At 39.8% G+C, this 11,416-nt stretch overlaps 1 protein-coding gene, 1 long non-coding RNA gene and 1 pseudogene across 2 annotated transcripts in view; 1 reads left to right on the plus strand and 2 right to left on the minus strand.

Moving 5' to 3' along the window:
- Positions 1-2,910, plus strand: part of LOC146488648 (uncharacterized) — a 51,814-nt gene extending 48,904 nt beyond the window's left edge. The window contains exons 2-3 of the long non-coding RNA XR_014866511.1: positions 1,378-1,438; positions 2,205-2,910. This is a non-coding gene — a long non-coding RNA (uncharacterized LOC146488648). The remainder of the gene's footprint in view (positions 1-1,377; positions 1,439-2,204) is intronic.
- A 576-nt stretch (positions 2,911-3,486) lies between these two features.
- On the minus strand, positions 3,487-11,126 carry LOC146488651 (uncharacterized). The gene is made up of 2 exons (XM_085116082.1): positions 10,984-11,126; positions 3,487-3,859 (listed from the first exon to the last, which is right to left on the minus strand). Exons 1-2 carry the CDS (start codon positions 11,124-11,126, stop codon positions 3,487-3,489), a joined length of 516 nt encoding a protein of 171 aa, XP_084972208.1.
- Positions 3,729-7,804, minus strand: LOC146488652 (uncharacterized; annotated as a pseudogene).
- Positions 11,127-11,416: the final 290 nt, after the last annotated feature.

Raw genomic sequence — 11,416 nt, forward strand, 5'->3', positions numbered from 1 at the left:
CTGGGAAGAAGAGGGAAAAGTAATCCACAGGTTTGAAGTCATTTGTGTCAACAAGAATTCCACGAGGGCACTGATAATTGGGAAGCCAGTCAAACTCGAACAGGTCGAAATCATCATAATCTTCCCAATTCAACGTGGAAGCCAAGGATTATGTGCTCTCTGTCTTCCAGATTTGCTTATTGGCACATGAGCTTTGTCATTGTGGTTATCACCTTCTACGGCACTTTCTCCTCCACTTTCAGACATAGCATCATCAGACATATCTTTGGGAACGCTATGTTCTTTGTCACTAAATTCTTCCTTAAATTCGGAGCCATCGTCTTGAAGAACTGCTTTCAAAACATCCTTTGTGCTATAGTTTCATTGAGTCGCCATTTTTAAATCCCCTGTAAACAACACGCACTGATAAACTCGAAAAAATTGTCGAAAAGTACTAGAAAATCACGATGAAATCACAAACAAAATGCCACAAGGCCTTCTTGCTTTGTAACCGCTCCTATAATGAATTCCAGTTCACAAAAGAACATGAAATCTGTTGGTCTAGCTACTATGCTTTGTCTGTCGACTTTAGTCGCCTTTGACCCTCTCCCTATGGTCGACTGTAGTCGCTCACCCATGGCAGTGAAAGAGTTAAAATATCTCTGGTAGATGATGTCATTCTGGGAAATTATTTTATTTTTTCCCGGGTGTCTTGAATTCAGTTACTTTATTTTGAATACCTTCACACCGCTGCTATATTTTCGATCACGATCGGTGTTGCAACTGACATTTGAGCGCAGGTTACGTGACGCCATGTATCAAAGTAAATTTTATTAGTAAAGGTCATTGTCTTTCATTTAATGATTGATATCTCTTGCTCTATTAGCCTTATCACTGTATGATGAGTTGCCAGCAGCTTTAAAGCTCATTCTTTACCTCTGTAAGGTTATTTTCAGCAAAGTGATGTCTGTAAAATGTTTGGAATTAGGGTGAAATGAAAAACTGCGAAATCATGTCATGCAGATGTCATGATCCATTCACATGTTTACAGACATGATCCTTGAGGTCCTTACAGCCGTTTACGGTAACTCATAAGGTAATCAGAAATCACTTTTTTTGTCAACAGGATAAAGCACAACTCGGGTTAATCGTTACTTCTTTTTAACCTTTTCTTTTATCAATCACACTTACTTTTCAAAAATAGCACAGAGATTTGCATATATTATTCTCTTTCACATGCTGTGTACGCGTAATGTCGTGAGAATTTATTTTACTGGCTGGGAAGAATGTCATTTCTAGAGATGAACCTTTTAGAGTGGAAAGTATAGTAGTACAGGTTCTCTGAAATGCTAGTTTTTCAATCCAGTCAAAGTTGCTTCTATTTTATCTTTCCTTGAGGGCCGCGATGGTGACTGCTAAAGTAGGACCATTTGAAGAAGTTGGAAGAAAAAATTTAAAGGTTTGTGATTTGCTTTAAAAGTAGAAGGATAACGTATTATGTGTGCAAAGTTTTGTTTTTGTAGGACAGTTTTTAAATTTACCGTGGCTGCCGAAAAAGCACAAATTGGCATATTGATGGAATTTCAAAGTATTTTTCCTTATATACATTCACCCAAAGGAATGTTTGGCAACCAAAAAAATGTGATTTTGGGGGACTGTCCATCCATTCTAATTGTTCTTTAAAAAATTTATCCCTATGGGCACGTTTAAAAGATTTCAGCGATGCTTGTTTGTTTATAAAAGCTGGCAAACTGTTCCATGTTCGTATTGCTTTAATTAAAAAAGTTCTTCCAGCTTCTGTTGCCCTATTGTAATGTAATGTCTTGGACTAACTCATTATCACACCTCCCGATTCTAAGCTGTCGAAAGATATTGCTTACAATGTGTTGCCTAAAGAAATTGATACATTGTTAAAATTGTTGTCGCCGTTACACGAAAACAACTTTTGACACTATGCACCTACTATTTGCCATATTAAACTGTACCTCCTGCATTTTAACTCACTCATAAGCAATGCAATTTAAGTGTTGTGTTGTTAGGATTTGGATTTTTGATTATTGTTACCAAATGATGATGATGATTATTTTTATTTTGGCATCTCTGTTAAAACCAATGGCAACATGTGCAAACAAACTTGCTTAAAAAATGGACGAGTACTCTGTTGTAGTGACAATCAGAAAAAGGACTTATGGAATTTTTCGACCCTTATTCTCTATGATCATCAGGCTACATGGTTTTCCCTCTGCTTGATATTGCATCTCTCCGGGGCACCTCTTCCACTGTCACCACTTCGTCTTTGTATTCACGACAACTTCACCTCTAGAAATGGTGCAACTGGCAAAGGCACAGACCCCCGCTTCTCTGTTGTCACTTGGGACCCAATGAAGCTGTGAAATGCAAGGATGGATACATTTTTATTCTAATGCATAAGGACCAGTGAAATACAGGAGATGCAGGAGCAACAACTCAGTCACCCCTGAGAGGCGTGAATACTCATCTCTATTAAAGGAACTAGTGGAGGGTTTATTTCCATATAGTTTGCGATTGACTGCATCATTAATTGCCTGCCTAACTCATATCCTGGCAGTGGTGAGGGCATTTCAATCGTATCCCACTGTAGCCTCTCTGGTCGTTTTTGATGTCTGGCCGCATGCTCCATTCATGTTTTTGGCTATGCTGCAGGATGTTTTTATTCACTTGCTGTCGACAAAGTGAGAAATGTAGGAATAAAGTGGCTGTTTTGTTGTTTCAGCAATTCTTTGAAGAAAGATTTTGCTTATTGCAAGATACAATGCATGTTTGTGGTGGCGTAACTACTGTTATACAAGCACTGATGGCAGCATATACATGTATACTCATCTTGTTGAAGCCGCTTTGTTTATTAAAAAACTTAGTCTGCCTGTTAATACTATCTCCATTGGTCCAGACTGAAACAACACTTCCATAAGCCTCATAGAGCTCTGATGTTGCTACAAACCTACCAACATCCTCTTCGATGCATTCTAACAGAAATTTCCCTAGTAGGGGACATTTTGCCGCACATTTGTGTTTCATCATGACTCGTCTCACGTTTGCAAAAGCCATGTTGATACTTTGATGACAACAACAATACTGCACAGAACAACGTTTGTGGCAAGGTGGAATTGACAAAACAAATCCTTGGGTACAAGAGCCGCCATTGGATGATTTATCTTTGTAATTGAAGCATGAGAATTTGTGGGTCTAATCTGAAATGACTAGTAGGGATCTTGCAAAATGTTAGTTATACTTCTAAATATTGGTCTTAATGTAAAATGCGACGTCGCTTTATTTAATTTTTCAAGATTCAATCCTTACAATGCCCAGTTAAAGGATTCTCGTGAATTCCAGCTAGGAATCTGAGCAAAAACAAAAAACATTTCCTTAAGTCACAATCACTTAATAGAAACAAAACTATTATACTAATATTTCCCTAGCAACAGACCAAGCAGCACAGGAATGATTAATTTTGCTACTGTTTAAATGTATCTACTCATCATCACTAAGAATCTGTTCATAATTAACCTCCTGTCCCTCTTCCTGTTCTCCAACCTTTACCGCCTCCTCAGCAGCCTTCTCTAGCAAGTCGACGAGGGAAGGGGGAAGTACAGGACCGCATGACCACACAGGCTCTAAGATACCTTCCTCGGTCTTCTCCCAGCCCTGGCCAGGATCGTAGGGCTTTGGACGCCAGAAGATCGCCTGATGAGCTTGTTTGTAGTTGGCAAGGCAGTAGTTCACTCTCCCAATGTGTGGGACAAGGCTGTCTCTGCAAGGTGGAAGCCGGGAGAGATCCACTTTAGATTTGGTTGTCAGTTCCTCGTTCTCCCCAACCATCTTCTTTAGCATTATTGGAACAACATTAACCGGGCGTGACCATATATCAGACATGTGAATGCCTCGAGTTCATCCATAACTTCCTGATCTACGGACCACTCGTCAATGAGTTTTCTAAAAGAAACAACAAGAAAAACACTGATAACATTAGGAAATCCTGTTATTTAAGAACTAATATACTGATATAGCACCTAAATACTAAAACTGCCATACAAAAGAGACATGCTCACCTAAATGTGGCATGGTACCGAGGATGGTTTTGCAGCTTTTTCAGGGGTCCCACCTTACCCTTGCTCTTGAAAGCACTTGTTACATCTTCCCTGGTGAATACGTACAGACCAAGCATCGTAGTACAGTAGTCAGCTCCCTTAAATTCTGATAGCTCACTGACGTTCACAATTTGACGATGCTTTCCAGATCGAGTATCCAGGTAGATGGCGAGTGGGATGGAGTGAGCATAGTGTAGGAGGATAAAGAATACGTCAGTGTCGGGTGTCCTCACCACAGCTGACTTGTACCCAAGCTTAGCGGCATAATTTAGGTACAGCACTACTCGTGTGTCCGTCTCCTCCTGGTTTGACACAAGCTCATCGATCTCTGATACCATCACCTGAAATTCGTCATTTTGTCAGTTATGATTAAAACTTGTAGTAAAACGCATTTTGGGAAGCACAGTTCACAGCCTATGAATTTTAATATACTCGCATCGCCATCTGATCTGTTCAGCAGGTACGCCTTGCCTTCCACCACTGCCACGGCTGTCCCACATTTCTCAATCCGAGAGGCTGCCCCTTTGCTCCCCCAGACCTGTAGTAGCAATTGACAGAGGTGTAGCTTATTCTCCTCATTTGAAAGGAATAGCTTGAAGTCAACAGGCTTCCTTGTTGCCTGTCCCTCTATGATATACCACTGGGAGAAGCCACGACGAAGTCTCTCCTGGGCCTTGTTGGAGTCAGCATGGTATGAATCAGTTGAGAAGACAAAATTCTTCTTAGCCACCATCTGATCTAGAACCTGGAGGCATATCGCACCAAATGTCGTGGGAGGTTCTCTAGGGCGTGGAAAAGCGCGTTGCCATCCTGGATGTAAAGGCCATCAGTTGGGTAAGGCACTTCCTCAGGGGCATCTTCCATCAAATAATGAAGCATCGCAGCCTTGTTTGTCTTATTGAAGAAACCATCAGCTGTGCCAAGGCCGTTAGGGACAGGAGAAAGTGAATACCACATCAGCTCCTCAAGGTCAATGGGTTCATCAACGTGCTGAGACTTGATGAGTAGCATGAAAGCAAGGTCACGTTGCTTACGGTACTGGATAACCTGAAAAGTTAAGGGAACAATGTTTTACCCCATAAGTAAGTTTTTAAATCACACAACAGTTAGTTATAGTAGCAAGGTAGGGTCACATACCTTTCCCTGTGAGGCAGTGAGCTTGACTGTCTTGTTAGAATCCTCCATAGTTTTCAGTTTCTGCGTAGTGATTGGTTCAAAGAACAGCGTCTCAGTGGAGCCATTCACATAGCGATCTCTGATAAACAATTCCTTGGCCTCTTTACCAGCTGCTTCAGCACAAAGGACATCCAACTCCACCTCTGGAGAAAAAGGAGCACCAGACGCCAGGCTGTAGAGGTGGTCCTTGTCAACTAAGGAGAAGAGATTGGTGAAGTTGCGTATAGCAGAGATGGTACGCTGAAATGCATCCTCTGACTTCTTTATCTCAGCTCTCTCTAGCTCGCAGTGTTTGCCGGCCTTTGGGTAGTCCGGACCATTGATTAGGCCACACATCTCAAGCAACTTCTCAAAATACTGAGCTCGAGTTAAGGTTGTACGGCACCACCGCTGGTAAGCACCAAACATGGAAAAGAGCCCTACGAATCCATCTGTAATTATAACATAAACACAATAAAATCAAAGCTTATAGTAATGACAGGATATTTTAATAATAAGGCCCCTCTATAATAAACGCCTTACAGTTAACTGTCCTAGGTTTTGGAGGACCAGTACTAGTATAGTAATTACATTGCACCCTGGAGGGATAGAATACTATTTCAGTAAGATTGCCTTGTTCGGGTCAATCTAAACTCCAATGTAGTTTGCATAGTAGTTCACTACCTGGAGACTTGGAGAACTTCATGAATGTTTCCTCCGTCGTCTTGTGAACTGCGCTGAGTGCACCAGGTATCATAGATCGCGCTACTGCGATGCCACCCTTTATAAGCAGCTCCTTGGCTCCAGGATGAGATTTGTCAATATTCGTCAAGAACTTCTCCAGCCACACCAGGTACCTGCGGAGGGCCATAGAAAAGAAAGTGTGTTACTATTTTACCGAAAATACACAGATAATAAAATCAATGCAACTTAGTTAGTAGTTTCAATCTGAGATGTAAATTACCTTGAGTAGTTTGGCCCATCATATGCAAAGAACAGGTCAGCAATATCCCCGTTACACTTGTGGAAAAGGGGCAAGTTGTTGGTCTTCACAGAATACTGCAACATAAGTATCAGACGTGTATGTTCTATCACACTCAGCCAGAATGTGGCTGTCTTTCCAAGGTGACCGTTGCGCACCTGGTTTTGATAGGACCTGTACCTCTCCAGGATGGTGAGCAAAGAGGGGTCCTGTAATGCGAGGTCGAGGTTTTGTCAATTACAGGTCTGTACTAGATTAAGCAGTGCCAAAGGGTTGTAGATCTCGACATTCTCCTCCTCAGCAAATCTCTCAAATAATAACCGTTGCATGGCCTCACTGACTGTTTTAAGGCAGAACAGGGCTTTAGTGTATGCCTTTCCCTTCAACACACTACTTAAGCAACCAGTGGTGACAAGCTCAGCCTCAATTAATATCTCAGAGTAGCCTGACCCTTTGCATTTGTTACCTGTCACCATGCCCATATAATTAATTCCTGTGGGGAATGGCCCTGGAATGACAATATGCTTCTTGTACTCATCTGGAAATTTCCATATCAGGGGAAGGGCCTTCATGCAGGCACCAAGCTCGAAGGTGTTCAGCACATAAGCCTGACTGACCTCCATGGTGGCTTCCCCTGACCGCTTCACCAGCTCCTTAATCATTGAGAACTCTGTAAAGGGCTGGTTGAAGGGAGTGAAATAGTCAATGGTTGACTTCCAGGTGGGCTTGACGCCAGTAGCTGAGATGAAGCCACCAAACCCTGGGAAAAGTTGTTTCTCTCCACTGCTCCCCACTACCCGTGAAAGTGACCAGACATGATACTCTTGGATGCACTTTGAATAAACTTCACTGTTTATAGTGGGTGGAGTGAACATAGCTCCCTTAGGAAATTTGGGCCCGACTCGACTGTAGATCAAACTACAACAATTATGACTTTACATCACTTTATTTAATATCGAAATGGCATTACATTTTAACTGTAAATTATAAATCCAAGATGGCCGCCAAGAAGGCCGCGAAAACGAGGCCTTACGACAATATTTCGAGATGGGAACATACAAATTCGTTTACTAGACATCTTGAGGATTACAAAAATGTAAGTTAGAAAAATATATCATAGGGGTGCATGCTACTAGACTACTACTTTTATGAAAAATGGCCTTAAACATTTCAAAGCAGATGCCTAGAAAATGTGAAATAGTATTGGTTCTTGGTAAGTATGTGTCTTTGGCATGTTTGATTGTAGAAACTTGTACTGCTGTGATGAAAATGAATGTTTGGCCCTCATGCACAGCTACACATTTAAGTTGGTCATTCGCTAAAATTATGTGGGTTTAGCTTCCTAATTCAAGGTGTGTAACCTAATGTTTACCATCTAAATAAAAAAGGTTGTAAATCAGGACTTAAATGGCAGTTTGGTATTTTTCTAACAGTGCACCTGTTGTTACACCTCTATAGGAGGGCACATGCATTCACCTGCACTGACCTTACTGAGACCTAGAATCATAGCTTTGGTAAAGCTGCAGTTATAGGTTCCGTTATAGTTGCTTTCTGTTTTTTGCATAGTCAATTAGCTACATATTTCCGGACCTTTTATTTGATCTTTGTGGGAATGATGGGTACATGTATAAGACATGAGGCAACTGTGCGAGATGCACAGAGCCTATCATATCTTTAAGATTAATTTCCCCCACAAAATCTTCACAACAACAAGGCATTTGCATTATTTGTGGCATCTTGGACAAACTTACAAATCCTAGCCCTCACTACCAGGAAATCCTTCCATTGCAGGACTTAAAACTTAAACAAAACCTACTACACTAGATACATGTCTATTGCATATTGTCTGATATAATATCATTTTTGTGGTTTATAAAGATGATGGTTTTGGTTATATGGCAACTGTACTGGAGCAATATGCGAAATCAATGGAGGAGGCAAAGAGAGAGACCCAGGAAACCTTTAGTTACTTAATGAATGGTGATGAAAGTATATTTGCAGGTTCTGCTGAAACACTGGGGTTCTCCGGGTTCTGCAAAACATTTGTAACTTGACTGACGTCAGACAAGCCGCGGGGTTAAGGTCTCAGGAGGCGCTGGTCCTACTTTGAGACATGGTGACTTTCCTCAAGCTGATGGTTTTACGAACTGACACCCTTGCACATATCAACCCAGTCTTATATAATGTTAATTACGTCATCACAAGGGATCATGAATATTCGATCGGGTTTGAATATTTTTATTCACTACATGAACGAGCTGTACCCGGGGAATACAGATAGTCAACATGACTGGCGTGACTAGGGACACAAAGTGATTACCATACCTGTAGCTTCGGCCAGCTTTCCCAGAGAGTTCTGGTCTGCTATAACTAACTCATACTTAACTCCATAGCTGAAAACGAGAACATATAAATCTCTTGAAGATCATCACAGGTTATTTGTGGAGTTTGTTTACCATAAGCAAACACAAGAATGTAGTGTTTGTCAATTTAACAGTTTACTTTTTTATCCATCCTCGTAGGAAGTAAAATATTATTTACTATCTTAAATTCAACGTGAAATAAATTCATTTATTCATTCAGCTCAAAAAAGCACTCTGTTACATTCACATCTATTTTGGGGATCATCCTTATTCAATGTGCCTTTCGCAATTTCTAAGTGAGGTCAATTCTGCGTTTTTTCATTCATCCTATGAAACTTTCCTTGGATTTTGGCTCTTTCTTTGACATAAAAAGCATATCAGTAATACAAAGTACCAAAACACTGTTTTCTTACCTGGAAAAAGGCACGTTTCCGCACTGTGATGGGAGAGAGCAACTGCAAGCAGACCTACTGGTCTGTAAATAACAACTCTCTTAAATTGCTCTCTAAACCTGTGTACAAGTAGTATTTCAATTAAAACTGAGCTATTTCCTTAATATTATAATTAAAATTAATGTTGATGCCAGCTGTCCATGTTATGAGAGTTTTTGTTCATTTGAGTTCGGAGCTGCAGTCAAATATTTTGAGTTTGATTACAAGCAGGGTCATTTCAAAAAATTTACAAGCAGGGTCATCAAACAAGAACTTCGGAGCAAAATGTTTGATATTTTGTTTCCTGGATTACTGAGATGACTTAACTTTCGCTAAGGAAAACACCAGTTTTTCTTCACAATTTAATCTGAATATGTGGGGTGCGCAGTGTCTTTCCAAACAGATATTCCACCAAAACGACCAATTGGGTGCGCCTCCACCCAACCAGCTTAGAAATATAGCAATACAAGTATTTCTCTATATTTTATTCTCTGATAATGAAGATTGCAAATAACACTGTCTGCAGCTGCTGTCATTGGTTAGAGTGATATGGTTAGTTTGGGTCATACAAGGTCTACTTTCCAGATCAAAAGTAAAGGAATTACTCTAACCAATCACTCTCGCCAAGAAAACCGCTCCAAAATAAAAAATATTATACGCGCACAAACCGCAAGTAAAATTCGTGGTCGCTGAACGGCGTTGCTGTGACAAATTTTCAGTAAATTTTGATAACTGGTTGCACTTGTTTACCTGGTGACTACAGGCGCTGTTATGCTAGGCAATTTTTCGTGCAACTTGTCTTGCAATTTTGTTGTGACACAAGTTGTTTGACAACTTGCCTAGTGTAATCATAACATGCCCTTAAATGAGCATGTCTCGCAATTTCTTTTATTGCTGCAACAGTTCTAAAAAGTAGAAGTCGGTTCTACTTTTGTATAAGCCATTTATAGTCCTTCCCTACCTTCCAATGGATTTTCTTGAGTTCTTGCTATGTTCCCCATCCTCAATAAACTGCCTTTAGCCGAGTGGTTCAATATAAGGTTTGAGAAATCCAGCTTTTTTACAGGGAATGACTGCGGAATACTCCTGCTTGTCAAACAAATCCACATCCTCACCTGGTTCTTGTCTCAATTGGCAAAGCACATGCGTTTTCTAAGCAACACTTTCTTCAACGTGAAAGTAAATGTTAAACATGCAAACGCATTCTTGATAAACATCATTGTGACCTGCAAGACTTTGCAGACCAGGAATGGGAACCAAATATCTTGTACTCAAGGCCCAGCCTGACACAGGAACTTATTCTTTTTTCTTGCATCGTTTGACAAGTTCACCCTTCCTTCCCCATAATATGTGGACTCAGGTGGAAATCTTATTAAGATCTTATTTTTTTTCTTATCAAGATTCTTATTCAGAATCTTACAAGATCTTGTAAATTGTTGTCACAAGATACAAGATCTTATAAGATCATATAAGATTCTAACAAGATCTGAAAAGATTCTTATTTAGATCTTACAAGATTTTATAAGATTCTTACCAAGATCTTACAAGATTTCATAAGATTCTCACCAAGATCTCTCAAGATTACATAAGATTCTTACCAAGATCTTACAAGATTTCGTAAGATTCTTACCAAGATCTTACAAGATTTCATAAGATTCTTACCAAGATCTTCTCAAATGTTTTCTGAGATATTGTCAGGATCTTACCAATTAAAATTGCACAAGGTCTTGGGAGATCCATAACCAGGATAAATTGAAGGGCCAAGATTTGATTTTGTTTTCCAAGCAAGCTGCAAAATAGGGAAAAACCTGAAGTGTGTACTTTAATTTTCCTTTGGGTTGCCCTGACATTTCTGGCAATGACCTACAATGGTTCATTCAAATAACCTAGAATCATGTGTTCCTGAGAGTTTGATTACAGCTTGCTTACAATACAAAATCTATACGTACCTAGAAACTGACTTGTGGTGGATATACTCATAGCACTTACATTCGAAGGATGGGCCATTGTTAAACCATAACCAACAAGAAAAATCATAAGTGTAATAACCTTTTATTGCTAAATCTTGGTTATTGTGAAATAAATTTACCATAACAATCTTCACAAGTGAACATGGAAACTACTACAGCGCCATATATGGCCATTATACAAGGCATATGTTCAACTGCATTCTTGTGATGTATGCTCACAAGATCAACAGCACTATAATATTATTATTGTAATCCACAACAGAGTGACAGAATAAAACTTTTCCAACAAATGTTCTCTAGACTAGGATAAAGTTTTACATGTAACTTTTTATTTCATTTGCATCAGTTAATGAAGCTCTATATAATGATCTATTTGACCTTATTAACCTGGAAGCTTTAAAGCCTTTCTAAA

This window comes from Pavona decussata, unplaced genomic scaffold, assembly GCF_977016875.1.
Source record: "Pavona decussata unplaced genomic scaffold, jaPavDecu1.1 SCAFFOLD_9, whole genome shotgun sequence".
Classification (NCBI taxonomy): domain Eukaryota; kingdom Metazoa; phylum Cnidaria; class Anthozoa; order Scleractinia; family Agariciidae; genus Pavona; species Pavona decussata.